This window comes from Ranitomeya imitator, chromosome 3, assembly GCF_032444005.1.
Source record: "Ranitomeya imitator isolate aRanImi1 chromosome 3, aRanImi1.pri, whole genome shotgun sequence".
NCBI classification, from domain to species: Eukaryota; Metazoa; Chordata; class Amphibia; order Anura; family Dendrobatidae; genus Ranitomeya; species Ranitomeya imitator.
The window spans coordinates 716,731,925-716,757,984 of NC_091284.1; the positions used below are offsets into that span (position 1 = coordinate 716,731,925).

At 43.1% G+C, this 26,060-nt stretch overlaps 1 protein-coding gene across 1 annotated transcript in view; it reads right to left on the reverse strand.

Annotated features, from left to right (window-relative positions):
- Positions 1 to 89: 89 nt before the first annotated feature.
- The window catches only part of NCKAP1L (NCK associated protein 1 like), a 397,914-nt gene continuing 371,943 nt past the window's right edge, over positions 90 to 26,060 (reverse strand). The window contains exon 31 of the mRNA XM_069758709.1: positions 90 to 1,901. Within this exon, the coding sequence (XP_069614810.1) occupies positions 1,785 to 1,901 (117 nt within the window). The 3' untranslated portion in view covers positions 90 to 1,784. The remainder of the gene's footprint in view (positions 1,902 to 26,060) is intronic.

Sequence of the window (26,060 nt, forward strand, 5' to 3'; positions counted from 1 at the left end):
ACATGTAGGATGTGCTGAAGAAACAAGTCAGATCCATGGAGGTGAAGTCAGCCACAAAAACACAAGCTGAAATGTGAAGAAGACACATGAACATTTATATTGTCTTTATTAATTGACTTTATATGACGACTGGGAAAAATGTTATTACATTATTATGCAAAGTTGATTTCACAGAGATTTAGGAATGAGGATAAATCATTCAAGAAAGCCTGTGTCATCGGTTGTATTGTCCTATATGCAGGTAGTAAGTTATATAGCAGGAGGAGCAATACATTTTAATATAAAGTTTTTATACATGTTATAAGTCTAAATCCCTAGTCTGAGCTTGTAGGTCCAGTGGGTGGTCCTTCTCAAGGAATCACAACCTTCATAGTATGACTGTGCATACAGACATGAGCTGGGAATCACTCAGTAGGATCACCTATTGTAACATGTATCCAAGAATAAAAAAGGATATACTGGTAAATCAATAAAATGCAAGTTATCCTAAACCTTTTCCCACAAACCTATTTATCTATAATCTCAGCATCTCCTGCTGAGCGCCGCACATAGAGCACATAGTGTGCTGCATGTTCTTGGTGCAGTTCACTTAAAGAGGTGGTCCACTACAATGTATATTGTGCACATCGATTTAAACCTTTCACATAAGTCTTCTTCCAAATACCTTATATTGACATATTTCCCTCTGACTGGCGGTATCGATCACGTGATTCCCGGCTGCAGCTACTGGTGACATCCGATGATGTCAAGACAACTTCTGGACTCTGTCAGTTGACCTTGCATCACCGTGACGTGACCCAGTGTCACGCACTCCCCCTGATTGACTGGGCTATGGGGGGTGTTTCACTGCACGTCACAGCCCAGTATCCAGAGAGCTTGCGGGGCTCTATCACTGAAAGCATAAAAGAGAGGGAAAGCTTCAATGCGCTGGATACTGGGCTGTGACGTACGGTGAAATACAGCCCATAGCCCAGTCAATCAGTGAGAGTGCATGATCCTGGGTCGCACCATGGTGATGCAAGGTCAACTTCCAGAGTCTGGAAGTTGACGTGACATCACCGGATGTTAGCGGCTGCAGCAGCCAGGGATCCCGTGGTCGGGACTAAGCGAGAAGCGATAGCGTCGCTCACAGACAAAAATGTCAACATAAGGTATTTGGAAAAAGACTTATTTGAAAGGTTTAAATCAATGTGCACAATATACATTGTAGTGGACCACCTCTTCTAGCTTATCTACCAAGCCGCTGTATACAAGCAGATTTCACGCCATCAAAAACAAATAAACCTGACTCTTTACAGCTCATCAATTCATTGATCTCAGTAGTACAGTTTCTCAGCTACTACAATATACATCATTTAGTACATGTAACCCTGTCTATTAGATTTCGGTGAAGTGTCCAGAAAAACAAATGAGAAGAGAGAAAAACAATGACAACTTTGGCATTTTAAAAGCAATGCGGCGTGTGATTTCCTCTGGCTGCAGGCAACTATAATTGGCAGCAAAATCCTTTGTGATTGTTCTGTTGTTATTATATTGCCTTCGTTCTCCCAGAAAATGCTGGTTTGGTTACTTTGTTATTAAAAGTGATATAGAAAGGATCTCAACACGGGAGTTATTTGGAAATGATAACATTATTCTGAATATTGTACTGGAAAAAATGTGAGCTTGAAGCCTTATATATTGATCATTGACGAAGACAGAAGGTTAAGCAAGCAGTAGGACCCTGTGTGGTGGTCACTTCATGAAGATATGTGAGTAAAATAATATGCACACATGGAAGTCAATCAGGAAGACATAGCGGGAAAGGTTCGGTGGACTTCATGGTAGGCATTCCGTAGGAGCACATAAGGAAAACAGGATTCCAGCATGTCTACTGTGAGGAATGAAGACTCCTCCACAATCTGAAATACAAGAAGACACACAGTTAGATATAACAATAAAATAGGCATCATATCCTAGAGTTAAAAAATTGTAAAGGCAGCAATTGTATTAGTTTTAGCTACTTCACTGATCTATCCAACCTTAGCTGCCAACAAATTTTTGTACAAAATCCAATTAATATTAAATTTGTCACCTAGCTTTTGCTACCTCATCGGAAAGCAGCATTGTGTAGAAGAAACCTTGATTCCACTGATGCGGCCTTTACTGGGCTGCTTAGTCTGGATACGGTTGCGCCTAACTTTTGTGATACGGGCCATCTCACCCACTATGGTCAGTTGTCTCCTGATGACTGATATGGGTGAAACGCTTTTATGCACTTGTTTATTTTAATGAACTCTTTCATGTCATGATACAGATATATTACACGCCTCCTTTAACCATATATCTTCCCTATTTGGATTATTAATTTTCTCATACAAATTGTTTTATGTTTACAGTGGACTATTTTTAATAACTTACTAATAAATATTTAATGTTTTAATATATACGGGTGGCGACTTGCCTGTATGTTTCTAATCAACCAGTGTTAGGCCTCTTTCAGACATCTGTAAGTCACTTACTTGTTCTGTCCATGTTTTTCACGAAGAGAGTGCAAACCCATTATATTTAAATTGACTTTTAATGTGTTCGGAGTTTTTTTTGCGAACAAAGTGGTTTGTAAAATATCACGGACACATGTCCATTTGTCACAGACAGCACAAAGATGGCATCAGTGTGCAATCTGTATGTTGATTGGCATTAACATTGCAATAAATAGGAGAAACTTTGAAGTTTTATTTTTTCATCAGAGAAAAATCATTGGTGAGACACTAATAACACTAATATTAAAAGCCGACACTGACCAAACACTGACGAAGATCGGATCCAAAAACATCGAAGAACAAAGGTTCTTGTTTATATGTACAGGAAAAATCACACACATCAACTATTACTCAAAATACCTGAGGCAGTATGTATCAGCATCAGCTCTTAATGGTTAGAACTACATTGCTTAGAGATTTGATTTCAATGGATTTTACTGCCCCATCTCCAAATACCTAACTATGAACCAGCCTTTACCTGGTTGATGGCTAAGCAAAATTTACAAATATGAACATGACGTTGGCAATATTTTGAACAAATGTATTAAAGCCACTGTTACACTCTCTCCGGTGCAGCGCTGTGAGGTGATCACCATGGCCTCAGCCTAGAACCCGCAACCCAATAGCATTCCTGCATTACTTGTAATGGAGACTTGTGGTCCAAACTACAATCATTAGAGTTACCAATAACACATCTATACTCTTGAGTCCAGACAAACTCAGCACTTAAGGGGCTTTACGGGACTTTTATATTGATGACCAATCCTCAGGATAGGTGATCAATATCTATTCAGTGTGAGTGCAACACTAAGCACCCCCCACTGATCAGCTATTCCCAGTGCCAGAGGTGTCCGGGTCTGCTCAGCTGCACAGGACAGCAATTGTAAAGTGGCCAGGACCAGATACTGTACATTAGCCTCCTATTTGACTAAAAGGGGAGCAGATGTGCAGTACCGGCTGCAGCCACTATACAGTGGACTGAGCTGTGGAGCTTTATAACTGAGCAAATCTGGTCACCACTGGCACTGGGGACAGCTATCTGGCGGAAGTGCTGGGTGTTGCACCCCCACCGATTACATAGGAATGATCTATACTAAGAATAAGGAAGTAAACAGGAAAACATGGCACTTCTGAAATTCTGGTGGTGCACAAGTAGGATAACGAAATCCGTCAGCTGCGAGGTAGAAATACTTGGCACTTATATAGATGTATTCAAGAACTTATTTTTTGAGCGAAGAAATTCCAGAAAATTAAGAGACGCTTCGGTCAATACCTGACCTTCATCAGTCATCTGGATAGAAGAGATCTGTGTGAAGATGCGCTGTGTGAGGGTCAGCGCTTCCTGTCTTAGCAGTGGACACTGCAGACCCTCACACAGCACACCTTCACACAGATCTCCTCTATCCAGATGACTGATGAAATTCAAGTATTGAACGAAACGTCTCTTAATTTTCTAGAATTTCTATACTAAGGATAGGCCATCAATATTAAAGTCCTGGACAACCCTTTAAACACTTCCACATCTGTAAAAAATGTAGTTTACAGACGTACTCAGCCATTAAAACCATGGTTAGAAAATTGTAGACAGCGCCCAGGCTTGAGTGGTATAAAAAATAACTTCTTTTTTTCTGCCAGACAGGATGCAACGTTTCAAGCTAATACAGGTCTTTATCTAATTGTATATTTTTCCAAGTGAGCTCCTTGGGATTTTATGGCTAAAAGTACTTGAATTCCTACTTCTCCAGGATGAGTGCTGCGGGCAATCTTTTTTTTTACTATTGACTAAAATCATTCTTGTCATTGCAAAGCACTTGACACTTTAGTGAGTTACACACCAATAAGTTGACGGTGTAATATTCTGCAAATAATATGGTTTCTTTGATCCATACAACAAGGTTATAATAGAAAATGTATTAAAAATAAAAAGAGAAGTAAAAAAAGAGATTGAAAAACATTACTGGAGTTTGACATGTGCTGGGAATACTGAGTAATGGAACGATGATCATTGCTACATGGATGGGAATGTGGCTAATAAATAACCCCTGCTGTGCACTGATGAGAAGCTGCTTGCTAGATTTCCCTCTAGACCATGCATAGTCTTCAGTAAATGGGTAATAAGAATTATCATGTGTCCACATAGATAGACAAATGAAGCAAGGTTTCGTAAATACATGTATTGATTTAGACAGCTTTAGTCACTCTCATCCCCACTGTGATAATATAGAGCTGCTCAGGAACAAGCCCAAACTTCATTACGTCTGTCACAGCGAGTGCACATCAGGACTCAGCGCAGGAAAAAAACCCTCATGGAATTAGCTACATAATTGGCTCTGCAGAGGAAATCTCGCCGTGCAAACAGAAAATATCAAAATTATTTAACTTCACTTGAATTAATTATCTGTTTTATTGTTTGAAATCTGATAAAGTAGATTCCATCAGATGAATATGTCATAATAATAATGGAATTGGCTAAGATGGTTGCTTATACCTGGCTTGCCTTTTCTTGGCTAAATGTAGGGTCAAGTTTACCGACTTGAAAATATGGTTGCTTCACTTCTTATTTTACATGACAATTCAAGAGGTGGTTTCCACACTTTTCATACCAACATGTTTCCTGGCACACCGGGTGTATGTAAAATAAAGACATGACTGCTAGTGATGGGTAAAATGGCCACAGCAGCCTTTTGTTAAAAATTTACACACAACTCGGAGCGTCTACAACAATCGCGACCCCACAACAATATAAACAATATAAAGGTCAAATATATGATAGGTCAAACCCCACATGCTACAAAGGACATTACCAATGAACTAGCCTCTATCACCACACCAAAGACCTGGCCATGTAACACCTTATGCGGCCTGTACCCGCCATAACTCCAAGGCTTGTTCAATACCATCCCTCAGACCCAGCATCCACAAATCAGTGCCGATGGCATTGAGATGGACACCAAACTGTAACTCATCCCTCAAATGCTTCTCCTATTCCTTATCACACAACACCATCCTGCCATTTCTGGTGACAAAACGGGCAACGGTCTTATTCACTTTAATTCTTGTTCTATTCAATGTATCAACTGACCTCGAGTATCTGCATGTCTACGTAAAACTTCATCTCACCAGGTGATCTCATAATAGCCAGGTTTTCACACTGTTAGGTTACTTTCACACTAGCGTCGGTGTCGGCCCGTCGCAGTGCGTCGGGCCGACGTACCGACGCATCCTGTCTCAACGCTGCACAATGGTGGCAGCGGATGCATTATTACAACGCATCCTCTGCCCCATTGTGAGTTGCGGGGAGAAGGGGCGGAGTTCCGGCCGCGCATGCGCGGTCGGAAATGGCAGACACGACACACCAAAAAACGTTACAAGCAATGTTTTTTGGTGCCAACGGTCCGACGGTCGCAATACAAGCCTATGGAGAAAAAACGCATCCTGCAGACAACTTTGCAGGATGCGTTTTTTCTGCAAAATGACGCATTGCGACGGAGGCCAAACGACGCTAGTGTGAAAGTAGCCTTAGGCACAGTAGGCGGATACACATGTGGAAGCTACTCTGTTATAGCCTGTAACAAGCAGCCTAGGGACGAACACACTGAAAGTACAAGGTGCTTAGGCTTTGATGACTGACCGGTCATAAGGAGTTACAGCCACAGAGCAAAGGGAATGTGTGATGGCGATGTGTGGCAGCAGAAACTGAATTGCTTGTAGGCCGGGAGATGTGGGGGAACCTACAAATAGTGAGGGGACATTACATAGACCGCTTGTGTGCTGCAGGTACCGGACATAACAATATCTGAAGCACTTCTTACCGATGAATAGAAGCTAGTTCTAGTGTAACCCCTAATCGGGCATTCAGAAAGGGATTGCTGAGATGAGACATTCCATTAATGTTACTTAAAAGCCACAGATATACACAGGTAAATTAATGTCATTATAGTATTACCTATAGCTCAGAAGAAGGATGTACAGGTCCTTCTCAAAAAATTAGCATATAGTGTTAAATTTCATTATTTACCATAATGTAATGATTACAATTAAACTTTCATATATTATAGATTCATTATCCACCAACTGAAATTTGTCAGGTCTTTTATTGTTTTAATACTGATGATTTTGGCATACAACTCCTGATAACCCAAAAAACCTGTCTCAATAAATTAGCATATCAAGAAAAGGTTCTCTAAATGACCTATTACCCTAATCTTCTGAATCAACTAATTAACTCTAAACACATGCAAAAGATACCTGAGGCTTTTATAAACTCCCTGCCTGGTTCATTACTCAAAACCCCCATCATGGGTAAGACTAGCGACCTGACAGATGTCAAGAAGGCCATCATTGACACCCTCAAGCAAGAGGGTAAGACCCAGAAAGAAATTTCTCAACAAATAGGCTGTTCCCAGAGTGCTGTATCAAGGCACCTCAATGGTAAGTCTGTTGGAAGGAAACAATGTGGCAGAAAACGCTGTACAACGAGAAGAGGAGACCGGACCCTGAGGAAGATTGTGGAGAAGGACCGATTCCAGACCTTGGGGAACCTGAGGAAGCAGTGGACTGAGTCTGGTGTGGAAACATCCAGAGCCACCGTGCACAGGCGTGTGCAGGAAATGGGCTACAGGTGCCGCATTCCCCAGGTAAAGCCACTTTTGAACCATAAACAGCGGCAGAGGCGCCTGACCTGGGCTACAGAGAAGCAGCACTGGACTGTTGCTAAGTGGTCCCAAGTACTTTTTTCTGATGAAAGCAAATTTTGCATGTCATTCGGAAATCAAGGTGCTAGAGTCTGGAGGAAGACTGGGGAGAAGGAAATGCCAAAATGCCTGGAGTCCAGTGTCAAGTACCCACAGTCAGTGATGGTGTGGGGTGCCATGTCAGCTGCTGGTGTTGGTCCACTGTGTTTCATCAAGGGCAGGGTCAATGCAGCTAGCTATCAGGAGATTTTGGAGCACTTCATGCTTCCATTGGCTGAAATGCTTTATGGAGATGAAGATTTCATTTTTCAGCACGACCTGGCACCTGCTCACAGTGCCAAAACCACTGGTAAATGGTTTACTGACCATGGTATTACTGTGCTCAATTGGCCTGCCAACTCTCCTGACCTGAACCCCATAGAGAATCTGTGGGATATTGTGAAGAGAAAGTTGAGAGACGCAGGACCCAACACTCTGGATGAGCTTAAGGCCGCTATTGAAGCATCCTGGGCCTCCATAACATCTCAGCAGTGTCACAGGCTGATTGCCTCCATGCCACGCCGCATTGAAGCAGTCATTTCTGCCAAAGGATTCCCGACCAAGTATTGAGTGCATAACTGAACATTATTATTTGATGGTTTTTTTGTTTGTTATTAAAAAACACTTTTATTTGATTGGATGGGTGAAATATGCTAATTTATTGAGACAGGTTTTTTGGGTTATCAGGAGTTGTATGCCAAAATCATCAGTATTAAAACAATAAAAGACCTGACAAATTTCAGTTGGTGGATAATGAATCTATAATATATGAAAGTTTAATTGTAATCATTACATTATGGTAAATAATGAAATTTAACACTATATGCTAATTTTTTGAGAAGGACCTGTACATAGCTCTGTGTGTGCCCTGACAATTCTGCCTTTGCAATGTCTCCACAGGTTCTTATGCAATGCGTGCGTTCAATGTTCCTAATTATAGTATATAATACTCTGCTCCTAATGAAATGTGCGTGTTATTTTCTTCAGTGCAGCACATTTTCCTTCTGTCTCCTAGCAGCATCCTGGATATTCAGGAAGAAATGTCAATGTATTTTCATATATCTGATTCACGTTCAATGCCATGAAGATTTTAACCTTCTCTTGTCTGAATACATTTCCGAACTATGGCAGAAGGACAGGACGTCTGCAGGGCTGGGGCATTAATAGTTATTTATCCCATTTAAAGGTTGACAGACATAAATCTGTGAACAGCAGGAACATTTTGAAAAATTACCAAAACAGTGCAGACATTGTGCAAAATGTTTCTGCTATGCTGTAATATTTATCCAAATGGAAAACTTTTTGTCACAAAAATCACAAACAGGGAATATTCTAATTGCAATTAAGACATTTTCGAGTATGATCTACCAAGAGACGAGAGGTTTGACATTCAAAAATGAGGAGATGACCCAAACTGACCACTTCATTGGAATCAATGAAATGGTCATCATGGGCCCTTAGATCCACGGATGAGATGGAACTTACATCTGTTCTACGGGATCACAAATGCGTCCGTAATACTTTAGTTTGAAAATGGCCTGACAAGATAAGATAAAATAGAACATAATTCTATTGATGAAGATCCAGCTAGTCGGGGTCTTTAAAGGGAACCTGTCAGCACAGAACGACAGTTCAAAGCAAGTACAGGTGCTCGGTGGTGTGAGCAAACATTTATGTGCACCTTCCCACCTACTTGTTTTCCATCTAGGTCTGAATTTCTCTGGCTTTATAAAGTCAGCAGAGTTGTCAATCAAAGAAGAGGAAAGGGATGGAGATAGAGAGAAAAAAATAAAGCAGAAAGAGCACTTGTCTGGCCACACCAAGGGTATGCTGAGTGTTTGTCCTTGTTTGAACAGTTATTTTGGGTTTACAAACTCCCTTTAAGGCATTGTTTTGAGGAGACGTATGCAAAGATTTTCTCCTTCAGAATAAAGAAGCGGTATTCCCAACACCTTCTGTTGATGTCTTTACAGGATTGCCACATAAGGAAGGAAATAGAGAGACCAATTTTATCTTGAGCTATTTTCCAAAATGCAAAACAGACCAAATCAGACTTCTTCTGAAATTAAATAAATAAGAGAGAAGTGTATTGGAGATACAAATTACATACTATTCATCCAAAAGGTCTTAATGAGCTGGTGGATCTTTTTTGATAAGCCATCCTTTATGGTTTCTTGTCCCTAGTGGCCTGACGGATCTCCTAATCACATATCCATTCCCCAGAAATGGAGATTTAATATAATGACAATGGGAAATATCTGGTGTTCTGCCTTGCCCAAAACCTATGGGTTCGATTCTAGCCATTTTATTTTTATAAAATCTTAACACACTTTGATTGTAGGTTTTATATATGGTTTTAAATCAAAAATTGACTGTCTAGAGGATTAATGTGCTTTATCAGAGGTTATATATTGATGTAAAGGTATTGTGACTGTCGTGTGACATCATGATATTGGAGGGGCATTTTCGCAGGAAGTGATGTTTGTTTGTTTGGGACGTCATCAAGGTTTTGTCTAAAGCCTCAACCATTCACAACAAGTGTAGAGATAGTATGATGGTAATAGGGAACCCTAAGTGTTCTGGCTTGCCCAAAACTTGTGAGTTTGAGTCCACACAACTCCTTTTTTTAAAAAAAATGCAGCGATCATTGTTTTTTTATATATTTTTTTTAATTAAAGACTGAAGTTTTAGGTGGATAGTGTGTTTCATCAGAGTTAAGATTTTGAAATAAAGTCATTGTAACTGGTGTATGACATTCTGACACTGGAGGGGGCGTTCCCACAGGAAGTGATGTCGGTTTGTTTGTAATTGTGACGCCATGAAGATTCTGTATAAAACCAGTGCTGTAAACAGACACTGTAAAATCTTTGGCCCTGAGGAAGTGGCAGATTGCCACGAAATACGTCGGCACAATAAAGCTTTCAAGAACATTTCCATCGTGTGTGGTCAGCGCGGATACATTGAGAAACCTGGTCTTTTCCTTCTTTCTTTGTCTCTTTCTTCCAGTTTCTGTAACACTGTCTTGTCCAGGAAACATCCTTAGCATATTTCTGCATGAGCCGCTCTGAACCTCGAACTGCATCTACTTTAATCTACTCTCCTAATATTCACTTACAGTAAAGACCAGAGGCATGTATTAGTCTTTGGTCAATGCCATTAATTCTTAACAATTTAAATAGAATTTTTTCTGAAAACTCAAAGGAGGATTTAGCTGTTCTTCCTTATTTATTGGGGAATCCCATAACTGATTTCTCATTACTGGCTTATATTATTGTGCCTGTTATTTTAATCTCACAATGAAGAAATTCATTTATGTCACGTTCTATCAAATCATGCAGCAGATCAAGTTTAAAATCAATGTGTTTGGTTTTCACATTGATCTTCTCACTGCATGCAAGTTTATTGCATCCTTGGTTGTCTTTGTAAATCATCGTTGGTTGAGTTGTTGGCTTACCAAAATCTTCTAAAAATTGGTTTAACCAAATGACCTCTTCACCTGCATGGGCTGCAGACACATACTCTTCTTCTGTAGATGACAAGGCTACAGACATCAGTTTTCTGCTAGGCCAAGAAAATGACTTTTCTCACAGCTTAAACAAATAGTTACTTGTTGATTTATCATCACATTGGCCCAATGTCTTGAGTCTCCTTCAAAAATTGAAGAACTCTCTTAACAGCATTCCAGTGCTTTTGGCGTGGTTTTTCCACATATCTGCAGAGAATTCCAATTGTTGCTGTAGTATCCGGTTGTGATGACCCAGGGTCCTGGTTGTCACAGTGGGATTGGTTTCCCCTTGGGGAGAGTGATGTCACTCTTGGAAGCGATGAAGGATAACTTTCACCAGGTAATCACTTACATACAACACGTTCATACTCCAGGCCAGAAGGGGGAGCTCTGAACCCAGATTAAGGGGAACTTCCCTTATATATTCTGGCTGGAGAGGAAGTTAGAGAGCATTCTGTCAGAGGACAGAGAAGAGAGCAGACAGACATAGAGTGTCGGAAGGTCTGAAGGGGCCGTGTAGTCCGAGGTACTACAGCTCTTGGAGGAAGACAACAGAAGGAACGAACAGTTTGTAGAAAGAGAGCAGGAGAGAGAAGCACAGGAGAATAATACCAGTGGAGTAGAGCAGTGATTTGGCTACCTCCCTGGCTAGCGCAGATTCCGGTAGCCTGAAGACTTTCCCCTTTTAATTGGGCACCCAGGGCCATGGACCGGGTTGCAGCCACCGTGACATCCCCTTTAAGTACCAGACCCGGTACCGAGTACCCCATGGCCCTGGTGGGTGACTCACGGTCAAGTCATAGTTGCTATATATAGCAGTGCCCCCACTGCCTGTATTTTTTATTGTTAGGTAACAGATCATCTCTTTCCAACTTTAAGTAGGATGGTTCCAGTTGGGGTTAATATACCTTTGGCTTTTGACATTCCAAATTGTTTCAGAATTGATTTCATTTTTGTTCTTCGGTTTAGGAGAAAGATTCCATCTTTTTTCTCTTTGGACCTGGATTACTAGATAATATGTCACATTTCCAAGTTCTTTAGTTTCAAAATTGTGATTCAGAATTTTAATCATCTTTGCAATTTCTGTTCCCTCTTGATGAACCATAGTCACATCATCCACATCTAAGAGAATATACATACACTCTCTATCTGTGCATTTTGTGTATAAACATGGAACTGCTTGACCTCTTTTAAATCCTTCTTCCAATAGGACTTTGTTCATTTTGGTCTTGCCAATAGCTTAAACCCATAGAGAGATTTTTGTAGTTTGCAAATAAGATTCTCTTCACCTGCTTTGATATTACCCTCTGGTTGAGTCATGTACAAGTCTCCTTCAATGTCACCATTTTCCTCTGAGGAAGCCACGCTTTGCAGCGATATGCGTGGGGTCTTTTCCTCCGTGCACCATGCTGTGACTGGGTGGCACTAATATATCTACCAACAGGTTTTATACAGCCTTGCTCTTTTTGGCTTTCATTGCTTCATATTAGCTATTTTTTCACTCTTTATCCAAGGCATTTATTTTTTGGGTCTCTTTACAAGTTTTCTTTTTATAACGTTTTCTGCTTTTGCATATATATACGAGGACTTATTGCTGTTTTCTGCTATTATCTATACATACTATTTCTTATAAAATCAGCTATCACAGTGCAGGTTGTTTACCATGTATGTAAAATAGAGTGGAGGAGGATGGTTAGTCCTTATACGGACTTCCAGATGTTGCCCTTTAGCCTCTTGGCTTTTTAACGGTTTTTTAATTGTAGCTGTGTATCTTGTTCTATAATAAACTTTTTTGCTGTATTTTTTGGTGATTTTTACTATTTTATACAAACGTCTCCCTTTCTCGGTTTTCTCATGTGTTCTTATGTGTGTGGTTTGTGATTCCGGTGTTTTATTTTGTAGTCTCCTCAGGTTCCTTTCTCCCACTATAGCCCACGAGCTTTAGAGACTAACATAGCCACAAAGAGGCGTACTTGTTTTTTTTCTGCTTTCACCAAACCGATGTCAAGAACTGACTATTCTCTAGCTGCCTGATATATGCAACCCCTTGCCAGGTACCATTGTAATAAAAATTATATTAACTCTATCTGTCAGTAATGGTATGGCTGCTCATGTATATACACGACGCAGCAATTCCTACAGCCACAGGCTATAAGATTGTTTCTGTGCTCACTCACATCTTATCTGTGGAGTATTACCGTTAATCCACCTTGCATTCATGTTTGGCATTTCCTGTTAATCCCTGCCTTTGACAACACAATGTACTTACTGGTGGCCCATTCCACCACCACCACACTAGGTTTTAAGACCTCTGGCAGGAAAGATTAGCGACCTTTTGCTTCTTACCACTTTCCTAAGCATGATTGTAGGGGCTAGCATATTAGCTCTTAACTTGTGCCACCTCCTACACTATCAGCACTGTCCACTCTCATTAATGGCAGCGGCCATCTGCAGACATTTGCATTTAAATTGCTTTTTGCCTCTAAATCTCTATGCACTTTCCGAATATAAATCTAGAATGCAAAAAGTTATACAGGAAAAAGGAATTTTGCATGGAAAGAGGCCATAAATCATGAGAGAAGTGAGTAAATCAGTGCTACTACATAACGTTCATTTGTAGCATATACCAATATTAAATTAAATATCAGCAATTCCACATGTTATAATTAAATCAATATTTACTGACCATTTTCATTGTGCATTGATTGTATCTCTAGTATTTATTATTTGAGGACCAAGTCCTTGTGGGAGGGATCAAGTCTTATTATGTAACACCAATAGGAACAGACACCTACAAATAAACTTAAATCATCCCACAAACAGCTATAGAAAACCTTGACTACCAAAGGTACCCTAAACCATTTTAATAAGGGGAAGGAAACAGGTTCCCATTGACTTCAAATATCTCTCACAATGCATTAAATACTCAGTAAAAAAGTGAAAATTTACCACAACCTTAAATATATACTAGACCATCAGCCAGACAAGTCCTCCTGATTAGGGTTGAGCGAAACGGGTCGAACATTTTCAAAAGTCGCCGACTTTTGGCTAAGTCGGGGTTTCATGAAACCCGATCCGACCCCTGTGCGGGGTCGGCCATGCGGTACGCGACTTTCGCGCCAAAGTCGCGTTTCAATGACGCGAAAAGCGCCATTTCTCAGCCAATGAAGGTAAACGCAGAGTGTGGGCAGCGTGATGACATAGGTCCTGGTCCCCACCATCTTAGAGAAGGGCATTGCAGTGATTGGCTTGCTGTCTGCGACGTCACAGGGGCTATAAAGAGGCGTTCCCGCCGACCGCCATCTTACTGCTGCTGATCTGAGCTTAGGGAGAGGTTGCTGCCGCTTTGTCAGAAGCAGGGATAGCGTTAGGCAGGGTCCATTAACCACAAAACCGCTTGTGCTGCAGCGATTTGCACTGTCCAACACCACCCTCGGTGTGCAGGGACAGTGGAAGTTTTTTTTTTTTTTTTTTTCCCCTCAGCGCTGTAGCTCATTGGGCTGCCCTAGAAGGCTCCCTGATAGCTGCATTGCTGTGTGTACGCCGCTGTGCAAACCAACTGCTTTTTTCAAAGCACAAATCCTCTTGTTCCTTCCTTTCTGCACAGCTATCTTTTTTGTTTGTCCACACTTTTTATTTCATTTGTGCATCAGTCCACTCCTTATTGCTGCCTGCCATACCTGGCTGAGATTACTGCAGGCAGGGAGATAGTAGCTGCCTGCCATACCTGGCTGAGATTACTGCAGGCAGGGAGATAGTAATTGTAGGACATTCCCTGTTTTTTTTTTTTTTTTTTTTTTGGTGGGAGATTAAGATTGGCAATTTGGCATTTCTGCTAGAGTGCCATCCCTGTGTGTGCCATCTCTCTCACATAGTGGGCCATAGAAAGCCTTTTCATTTTTCTGTATTTTTTTTTGTGGGGTGTATAAATTCTCCCTGATAAAAATACAGTGGGAGATTAATATTGGCCTTTGGGCTTGTGTGCCAGTCCTGAGTGTGCCATCTCTCTCACAAATAGTGGGCCATAGAAAGCCTATTTATTTTTTTTTTTGGTTTTATAAATTCTCCCTGAAAAAAAGGGAGATTAATATTGGCCTCTGGGCTTGTGTGCCAGTCCTGAGCGTGCCATCTGTGCCAGCCCTGAGCGTGCCATCTCTCTCACAAATAGTGGGCCATAGAAAGCCTATTTAATTTTTTTTTTTGTTTTATAAATTTTCCCTGAAAAAAGGGAGATTAATATTGGCCTCTGGGCTTGTGTGCCAGTTGTGAGCGTGCCATCTGTGCCAGTCCTGAGCGTGCCATCTCTCTCACAAATAGTGGGCCATAGAAAGCCTATTTAAATATTTTTTTGGTTTTATAAATTCTCCCAGAAAAAAAGGGAGATTAATATTGGCCTCTGGGCTTGTGTGCCAGTCCTGAGCGTGCCATCTGTGCCAGCCAGCCCTGAGCGTGCCATCTCTCTCACAAATAGTGGGCCATAGAAAGCCTATTTAATTTTTTTTTTTGTTTTATCAATTTTCCCTGAAAAAAGGGAGATTAATATTGGCCTCTGGGCTTGTGTGCCAGTTGTGAGCGTGCCATCTGTGCCAGTCCTGAGCGTGCCATCTCTCTCACAAATAGTGGGCCATAGAAAGCCTATTTAAATATTTTTTTGGTTTTATAAATTCTCCCAGAAAAAAAGGGAGATTAATATTGGCCTCTGGGCTTCTGTGCCAGTCCTGAGCGTGCCATCTGTGCCAGTCCTGAGCGTCCCATCTCTCTCACAAATAGTGGGCCATAGAAAGCCTATTTTATTTTTTTTTTGGGTTTTAGAAATTCTCCCTGAAAAAAGGGAGATTAATATTGGCCTCTGGGCTTGTGTGCCAGTTGTGAGCGTGCCATCTGTGCCAGTCCTGAGCGTGCCATCTCTCTCACAAATAGTGGGCCATAGAAAGCCTATTTAAATATTTTTTTGGTTTTATAAATTCTCCCAGAAAAAAAGGGAGATTAATATTGGCCTCTGGGCTTCTGTGCCAGTCCTGAGCGTGCCATCTGTGCCAGTCCTGAGCGTCCCATCTCTCTCACAAATAGTGGGCCATAGAAAGCCTATTTTATTTTTTTTGGGGGTTTTATAAATTCTCCCTGAAAAAAAGGGAGATTAATATTGGCCTCTGGGCTTGTGTGCCAGTCCTGAGCGTGCCATCTGTGCCAGCCCTGAGCGTGCCATCTCTCTCACAAATAGTGGGCCATAGAAAGCCTATTTAATTTTTTTTTTTGTTTTATAAATTTTCCCTGAAAAAAGGGAGATTAATATTGGCCTCTGGGCTTGTGTGCCAGTTGTGAGCGTGCCATCTGTGCCAGTCCTGAGCGTGCCATCTCTCTCACAAATAGTGGGCCATAGAAAGCCTATTTAAATATTTTTTTGGTTTTATAAATTCTCCCAGAAAAAAAGGGAGATTAATATTGGCCTCTGGGCTTCTGTGCCAGTCCTGAGCGTGCCATCTGTGCCAGTCCTGAGCGTCCCATCTCTCTCACAAATAGTGGGCCATAGAAAGCCTATTTTATTTTTTTTTTGGGTTTCAGAAATTCTCCCTGGAAAAAAAAAGGGAGATTAATATTGCCCTTTGGGCTTGTGTGCCAGTACTAAGCGTTCCATCTCTCTCTCTCTCTCAGTCAGTGGGCCATAGAACGCCTATTTTTGGTTTTATTTGTTTTCTAAATTCTCCCTGAAAAAATCATTTTATTTTATTTGGTTTCTAAATTCTTCCTGATAAAATCATATTTTTTTTATTATTTTTATTTCTAAAGTCTCCCTGAAAAAAAAAAAAAAAAAACAACCAAAAAAACAGTGGGAGATTAATATTGGCCTTTCTGCTTGTGTGCCAGTCTTGACTCCTGGGTGTGCCATCTCTCTCTCTCTCTCTCTCTCTCTCTCTCTCTCTCCAATTGTGGTCCATAGAAAGCCTATATTTTTTTTCCTTGATTTGGGTTCTAAAATCTACCAGAGAAAATAACTACATCAATCATTGGTAGAAAAATATTGGCCTCTGGGTTTGTGTGCCACTCCTGACTCCTGTGTGCGTCATCTCTCAGTCAGTGGGCCATAGAACGCCTATTTTTGGTTTTATTTGTTTTCTAAATTCTCCCTGAAAAAATCATTTTATTTTATTTGGTTTCTAAATTCTTCCTGATAAAATCATATTTTTTTTATTATTTTTTTTTCTAAAGTCTCCCTGAAAAAAAAAAAAAAAAACAGTGGGAGATTAATATTGGCCTTTCTGCTTGTGTGCCAGTCTTGACTCCTGGGTGCGTCATCTCTCAGTCAGTGGGCCATAGAACGCCTATTTTTTGTTTTATTTGTTTTATAAATTCTCCCTGAAAAAATCATTTTATTTTATTTGGTTTCTAAATTCTTCCTGATAAAATCATATTTTTTTTATTATTTTTTTTTCTAAAGTCTCCCTGAAAAAAAAAAAAAAAAACAACCAAAAAAAACAGTGGGAGATTAATATTGGCCTTTCTGCTTGTGTGCCAGTCTTGACTCCTGGGTGCGTCATCTCTCAGTCAGTGGGCCATAGAACGCCTATTTTTGGTTTTATTTGTTTTATAAATTCTCCCTGAAAAAATCATTTTATTTTATTTGGTTTCTAAATTCTTCCTGATAAAATCATATTTTTTTTATTATTTTTTTTTCTACAGTCTCCCTGAAAAAAAAAAAAAAAAAACAACCAAAAAAAACAGTGGGAGATTAATATTGGCCTTTCTGCTTGTGTGCCAGTCTTGACTCCTGGGTGTGCCATCTCTCTCTCTCTCTCTCTCTCTCTCTCTCTCTCTCCAATTGTGGTCCATAGAAAGCCTACATTTTTTTTCCTTGATTTGGGTTCCAAAATCTACCAGAGAAAATAACTCCATCAATCATTGGTAGAAAAATATTGGCCTCTGGGCTTGTGTGCCACTCCTGATTCCTGTGTGCGTCATCTCTCACTCAGTGGCCCATAGAAAGCATATAGTTTGTTACATTTGTTTTCTAAATTCTCCCTGCAAAAATCTATTTTTTTTTTTTTGGGGGGTTTCTAAAGTGTTCCTGAAAAAAATAAAAATAAAAAAAAAATAATAGTGTGACATTAATATTAACATTTGTGCTTCAGTGACAGTCCTGCGTGTGGGGCATCTCTCTAATTTGCAGCCACCAAAAAAAGAGTGTGTAACATTGGGCCTGATTTTCGCTGTGGTCTCACCAACCTGTAAAGGGGTAGCTAAATCATACTGAAGTTATAGCTCACCGTGTAAGTTGTGTGACTGCAACAAATAACGTTAGTTTGGTTACGTTTTTAAAACAATGAGGAAGTCTAGTGGAAGAGGTCGTGGCCGGGGGCGTTCATTGTCAGCTGGTAATGAGGGTAGTGGTAGTGGTGGAGCATCAGGTGGTCGTGGGGGAAAAAATATTGCACCTAAGTCTGGAGCTGTGGAGCCAGGTTCGTCGTCCGGCTACACAAGGCCTCGAACGCTCCCTTTTCTGGGATTAGGAAAACCGCTTTTAAAGCCGGAGCAGCAAGAGCAAGTTTTGGCTTATCTTGCTGACTCAGCCTCTAGCTCTTTTGCCTCATCTCGTGAAACTGGTAAAAGTAAAAGCAGCGCGTCGTTAGTGGATGTTCACGGTCAGGGACAAGTCACTTCCTTGTCCTCTTCAGCAAAAACAACAACAGAGAAGAATGCAGCAGGCGACACAACGGGTTACTCCATGGAGCTCTTTACACATACCGTCCCTGGCTTAGAAAGTGAAGCAGTTAACAGTCCATGCCCATTACAAATTGAATCTGACATGGAGTGCACTGACGCACAGCCACAGCCAGACTACTATGCTGGTCCTTTGACTCAGACCACAACATTGCCCTCGCAGGGTGCTGATCAAGAATCAGACCCTGATGAGACTATGTTGCCCCATCACGAACGCTATACCACCGAACGACACGGTGACACAGACGAAGTTGCGCAGGAGGTACAAGAAGAGTTATTAGATGACCCAGTTCTTGACCCCGATTGGCAGCCATTGGGGGAACAGGGTGCAGGCGGCAGCAGTTCTGAAGCAGAGGAGGAGGAGGGGCCGCAGCAGGCATCAACATCGCCACAGGTTCCATCTGCCGGGCCCGTATCTTGCCCAAAACGCGTGGCAAAGCCAAAACCTGGTGGAGGACAGCGTGGCCATCCGGTTAAAGCTCAGTCTGCAATGCCTGAAAAGGTATCCGATGCTAGAAAGAGTGCAGTCTGGCATTTTTTTAAACAACATCCAATTGATCAGCGCAAAGTCATCTGTCAAAAATGTTCTACTTCCTTAAGCAGAGGTCAGAATCTGAAAAGTCTCAATACTAGTTGCATGCATAGACATTTAACCACCATGCATTTGAAAGCTTGGACTAACTACCAAACGTCCCTTAAGGTTGTTGCACCCTCGGCCAATGAAGCTAGTCATCAACGCAACATCCCTTCCGGCAGTGTAGGACCACCATTTAGCGCACCACCTGCTGTATCTGTGCAGGTATCTTTGCCAGGCCAAAGCAGTCAGGGTCAGGGAATCACCAGTTTCGTAGTAGGAAACACTGCATCTAGGGCACCGGCGGCAACAATACCATCTCCCACCGTCTCTCAGTCTGCCATGTCCACCGGCACCCCCGCTAGTTCCACGATCTCCAGCTCTCCAGTCCAGCTCACCCTACATGAGACTATGGTTAGAAAAAGGAAATACTTAGCCTCGCATCCGCGTACACAGGGTTTGAACGCCCACATAGCTAGACTAATCTCGTTAGAGATGATGCCCTACCGGTTAGTTGAAAGCGAAGCTTTCAAAGACCTGATGGACTACGCTGTACCACGCTACGAGCTACCCAGTCGACACTTTTTTTCCAGAAAAGCCATCCCAGCCCTCCACCAGCATGTTAAAGAGCGCATCGTCCATGCACTCAGGCAATCTGTGAGCACAAAGGTGCACCTGACAACAGATGCATGGACCAGTAGGCATGGCCAGGGACGTTACGTGTCCATCACGGCACACTGGGTAAATGTGGTGGATTCAGGGTCCACAGGGGACAGCAAGTTTGGGACAGTTCTGCCTAGCCCACGGTCTAGTAAACAGTTGTCTGTAGCCGTTCGCACCCCCTCCTCCTCCTCCTCCTCGTCCTCCTGCAGAAGCAAGAGCTCGTCCACAGACCGCAGTCGCACAAACACTCCATCCGCACCTGCCACTGTTGCACACCAGGTCTCCCATTATGGGGCAGCTACTGGCATACGTCAGCAGGCTGTATTGGCTATGAAGTGTTTGGGCGACAATAGACACACCGCGGAAGTTCTGTCCGAGTTCTTGCAGCAAGAAACGCAGTCGTGGCTGGGCACTGTAGATCTTGAGGCAGGCAAGGTAGTGAGTGATAACGGAAGGAATTTCATGGCTGCCATCTCCCTTTCCCAACTGAAACACATTCCTTGCCTGGCTCACACCTTAAACCTGGTGGTGCAGTGCTTCCTGAAAAGTTATCCGGGGTTATCCGACCTGCTCCTCAAAGTGCGTGGACTTTGCGCACATATCCGCCGTTCGCCTGTACACTCCAGCCGTATGCAGACCTATCAGCGTTCTTTGAACCTTCCCCAGCATCGCCTAATCATAGACGTTGCAACAAGGTGGAACTCAACACTGCACATGCTTCAGAGACTGTGCGAACAGAGGCGGGCTGTTATGTTTTTGTGGGAGGATACACATACACGGGCAGGCAGTAGGATGGCAGACATGGAGTTGTCAGGTGTGCAGTGGTCGAAGATTCAAGACATGTGTCAAGTCCTTCAGTGTTTTGAGGAATGCACACGGCTGGTTAGTGCAGACAACGCCATAATAAGCATGAGCATCCCCCTAATGCGTCTGCTGATGCAAAGTTTGACGCACATAAAGGATCAGGCGTCTGCACCAGAGGAAGAGGAAAGCCTTGATGACAGTCAGCGATTGTCTGGTCAGGGCAGTGTACATGACGAGGTACCGGGCGAAGAGGAGGTGGAGGATGAGGAGGATGATGGGGATGAGTATATTTTTAATGAGGAAGCTTTCCCGGGGGCACGGGAAATTGGTGGCGTGGCAAGGCCGGGTTCTGGTTTTTTGAGGGACACAAGTGACGTAGATTTGCCGGCAACTGCCCCTCAACCAAGCACAACCGCAGATTTGACAACGGGAACTTTGGCCCACATGGCGGATTATGCCTTGCGTATCCTCAAAAGGGACACACGCATTACAAAAATGATGAACGATGACGATTACTGGTTGGCCTGCCTCCTTGATCCTCGCTATAAAGGCAAATTGCAAAATATTATGCCACATGAGAACTTGGAACTAATATTAGCAACAAAACAATCAACTCTTGTTGACCGTTTGCTTCTGGCATTCCCTGCACACAGCGCCCGTGATCGTTCTCACACGAGCTCCAGGGGCCAGCAGACCAGAGGTGTTAGAGGGGCAGAAATCAGAAGTGGCGTTGGACAGAGGGGTTTTCTGACCAGGTTGTGGAGTGATTTTTCTATGACCGCAGACAGGACAGGTACTGCAGCATCAATTCAAAGTGACAGGAGACAACATTTGTCCAGTATGGTTACAAACTATTTTTCATCCCTTATCGACGTTCTCCCTCAACCGTCATTCCCATTTGATTACTGGGCATCCAAATTAGACACCTGGCCAGAATTGGCAGAATATGCATTGCAGGAGCTTGCTTGCCCGGCAGCTAGTGTCCTATCAGAAAGAGTATTCAGTGCTGCAGGTTCAATACTAACAGAAAAAAGGACTCGTCTGGCTACCCAAAATGTAGATGATCTAACCTTCATTAAAATGAACCACAACTGGATTTCAAAATCTTTTGCCCCACCCTGCCCGGCTGACACCTAGCTTTCCTATGAAAAGGTCTTGCCTGTGGACTATTCTGAATGACTTTTCCAATCTCGTAATTTTCTTCACCTGATTGTCCAGCATACGACATGTTTCCACCTCACGAAATGGCCAAACTCCCCACACGGGGCCGTGCTATCGCCACTTTGCGCTTGGACCCTTGAGAGTGCTGTTTGTCTGAAGAGGTGGGTGTGGCCGCTTTTGGTCGACGGCACTGCCACTGGGTCCCTCATAGTACAATAAAGTGTCTCTGGCGGTGGTGGTGCGCACCCAACGTCAGACACACCGTTGTAATATGAGGGGCCCTGTGCCTGTACCGCCGGCCACAAGACAGTTCCCCCCCCCAGCTCAAACAGTGCTCTACCACTAGCAAAATTATCTCTCACAGCTTCACCAATGTGTAGTCTAGCCGCTGACATCCTTCAATGCCTGGCACTGACAATACCATTGTTTTGACATTTTTGTTATGTTAGGCCTTCGAAGCCTGTCTGCGGTCCCTTCTTTCTACAACTACTACACTGACCAGGCCACTGCTGGCCGTGTTACCCTGGAACCAATTTAAAAGTGCCTACAGTCAGCCCAATTTTGTTATGTTAGGCCTTCGAAGACTGTCTGCCGTCACTCCTTCCACTAGACTTCCACTGACCATACACTGCTGCCCATGTACCCCTGGAACCAATTTAAAGTGCCTACAGCCAGCCCAATTTTGTTATGTTAGGCCTTCGAAGCCTGTCTGCGGTCACTCCTTCCACTAGACTTCCACTGACCAGACCACTGCTGCCCGTGTACCCCTGGAACCAATTTAAAAGTGCCTACAGCCAGCCCAAGTTTGTTATGTTAGGCCTTGGAAGCCTGTCTGCGGTCACTCCTTCCACTAGACTTCCACTGACCAGACCACTGCTGCCCGTGTACCCCTGGAACCAATTTAAAAGTGCCTACAGCCAGCCCAAGTTTGTTATGTTAGGCCTTGGAAGCCTGTCTGCGGTCACTCCTTCCACTAGACTTCCACTGACCAGACCACTGCTGCCCGTGTACCCCTGGAACCAATTTAAAAGTGCCTACAGCCAGCCCAAGTTTGTTATGTTAGGCCTTGGAAGCCTGTCTGCGGTCACTCCTTCCACTAGACTTCCACTGACCAGACCACTGCTGCCCGTGTACCCCTGGAACCAATTTAAAAGTGCCTACAGCCAGCCCAAGTTTGTTATGTTAGGCCTTCTAAGCCTGTCTGCGGTCCATTCTTTCAACTACTACTACACTGACCAGGTCACTGCTGCCCGTGTACCCCTGGAACCAATTTAAAATTGCCTACAGCCAGCCCAATTTTTTTATTTTAGGCCTTCGATGCCTGTCTGCGGTCCATTCTTTCAACTACTACTACACTGACCAGGTCACTGCTGTCCGTGTACCCCTGGAACCAATTTAAAATTGCCTACAGCCATGTGTTATTATTTTAGGCCTTCGATGCCTGTCTGCGGTCACTCCTTCCACTAGGCCTCCACTGACCACACCACTGCTGTCCGTGTACCCCTGGAACCAATTTAAAATTGCCTACAGCCATGTGTTATTATTTTAGGCCTTCGATGCCTGTCTGCGGTCACTCCTTCCACTAGGCCTCCACTGACCACACCACTGCTGTCCGTGTACCCCTGGAACCAATTTAAAATTGCCTACAGCCAGCCCAATTTTTTTATTTTAGGCCTTCGATGCCTGTCTGCGGTCCATTCTTTCAACTACTACTACACTGACCAGGTCACTGCTGCCCGTGTACCCCTGGAACCAATTTAAAATTGCCTACAGCCATGTGTTATTATTTTAGGCATTCGATGCCTGTCTGCGGTCCATTTTTTCAACTACTACTACACTGACCAGGTCACTGCTGCCCGTGTACCCCTGGAACCAATTTAAAATTGCCTACAGCCATGTGTTATTATTTTAGGCCTTCGATGCCTGTCTGCGGTCACTCCTTCCACTAGGCCTCCACTGACCACACCACTGCTGCCCGTGTACCCCTGGAACCAATTTAAAATTGCCTACAGCCAGCCCAATTTTTTTATTTTAGGCCTTCGATGCCTGTCTGCGGTCCATTCTTTCAACTACTACTACACTGACCAGGTCACTGCTGCCCGTGTACCCCTGGAACCAATTTAAAATTGCCTACAGCCATGTGTTATTATTTTAGGCCTTCGATGCCTGTCTGCGGTCACTCCTTCCACTAGGCCTCCACTGACCACACCACTGCTGTCCGTGTACCCCTGGAACCAATTTAAAATTGCCTACAGCCATGTGTTATTATTTTAGGCCTTCGATGCCTGTCTGCGGTCACTCCTTCCACTAGGCCTCCACTGACCACACCACTGCTGTCCGTGTACCCCTGGAACCAATTTAAAATTGCCTACAGCCATGTGTTATTATTTTAGGCCTTCGATGCCTGTCTGCGGTCACTCCTTCCACTAGGCCTCCACTGACCACACCACTGCTGTCCGTGTACCCCTGGAACCAATTTAAAATTGCCTACAGCCATGTGTTATTATTTTAGGCCTTCGATGCCTGTCTGCGGTCCATTCTTTCAACTACTACTACACTGACCAGGTCACTGCTGCCCGTGTACCCCTGGAACCAATTTAAAATTGCCTACAGCCATGTGTTATTATTTTAGGCCTTCGATGCCTGTCTGCGGTCACTCCTTCCACTAGGCCTCCACTGACCACACCACTGCTGTCCGTGTACCCCTGGAACCAATTTAAAATTGCCTACAGCCAGCCCAATTTTTTTATTTTAGGCCTTCGATGCCTGTCTGCGGTCCATTCTTTCAACTACTACTACACTGACCAGGTCACTGCTGCCCGTGTACCCCTGGAACCAATTTAAAATTGCCTACAGCCATGTGTTATTATTTTAGGCATTCGATGCCTGTCTGCGGTCCATTTTTTCAACTACTACTACACTGACCAGGTCACTGCTGCCCGTGTACCCCTGGAACCAATTTAAAATTGCCTACAGCCATGTGTTATTATTTTAGGCCTTCGATGCCTGTCTGCGGTCACTCCTTCCACTAGGCCTCCACTGACCACACCACTGCTGTCCGTGTACCCCTGGAACCAATTTAAAATTGCCTACAGCCAGCCCAATTTTTTTATTTTAGGCCTTCGATGCCTGTCTGCGGTCCATTCTTTCAACTACTACTACACTGACCAGGTCACTGCTGCCCGTGTACCCCTGGAACCAATTTAAAATTGCCTACAGCCATGTGTTATTATTTTAGGCATTCGATGCCTGTCTGCGGTCCATTTTTTCAACTACTACTACACTGACCAGGTCACTGCTGCCCGTGTACCCCTGGAACCAATTTAAAATTGCCTACAGCCATGTGTTATTATTTTAGGCCTTCGATGCCTGTCTGCGGTCCATTCTTTCAACTACTACTACACTGACCAGGGCACTGCTGGCCGTGTACCCCTGGAACCAACATCAGAAAATATAAAAATAAGTATTTTGCTTATAAAAAAGAAAATACTGGTGAGATATCAAATGCAGACATTTTAACATTAAAAACAAACACACAACTAAAATCTGGTACAGTACTAAAAATGGCCACCAGCTACAATTACTTTCTCCTGCAAGTAGTTAACTGAAAGTTTTTTTAAATTGAAAACACACATATGGCATCCACCGAGTGTTGTCCTGTCGCGTCTTCTTTATATTATTGCCGAGAAGATGCAAAATAATGAAAATAATAAAATCATTAATTACCAAAATAATAGAGAAAGTCAACACCACATTGCAAATAAACATTCATTCCAAATAAAGAAGCAGGGCGCGTCCGAGGGTGAGTATATACCTAATAAGAATATAATCACCCTCGGACGCGCAATGCTTATTTCCAACAGCCTTCCTTCCTAAGAATCAGCCCTTCCGTCGTGTAGAGAGACGTTGTGTTACACTCCAAGGTGTTCCCCAGGTTGCCTTTCCTGAGCTTCGATCTTCCGGCTCTCGTTTAGTAGTTCTTGGAAACTACTCTGCATTAGGCCTTCAAATTGGGTATGGGGTGTAGAGAGATGGTGTGTTCCACTCCAAGGTGTTCCCCAGGTTGCCTTTCCTGAGCTTCGATCTTCCGGCTCTCGTTTAGTAGTTGTTGGAAACTACGCTGCATTAGGCCTTCAAATTGGGTATGGGGTGTAGCGAGAGGGTGTGTTACACTCCAAGGTGTTCCCCAGGTTGCCTTTCCTGAGCTTCGATCTTCCGGCTCTCGTTTAGTAGTTCTTGGAAACTACACTGCATTAGGCCTTCAAATTGGGTATGGGGTGTAGAGAGAGGGTGTGTTACACTCCAAGGTGTTCCCCAGGTTGCCTTTCCTGAGCTTCGATATTCCGGCTCTCGTTTAGTAGTTGTCGGAAACTACGCTGCAT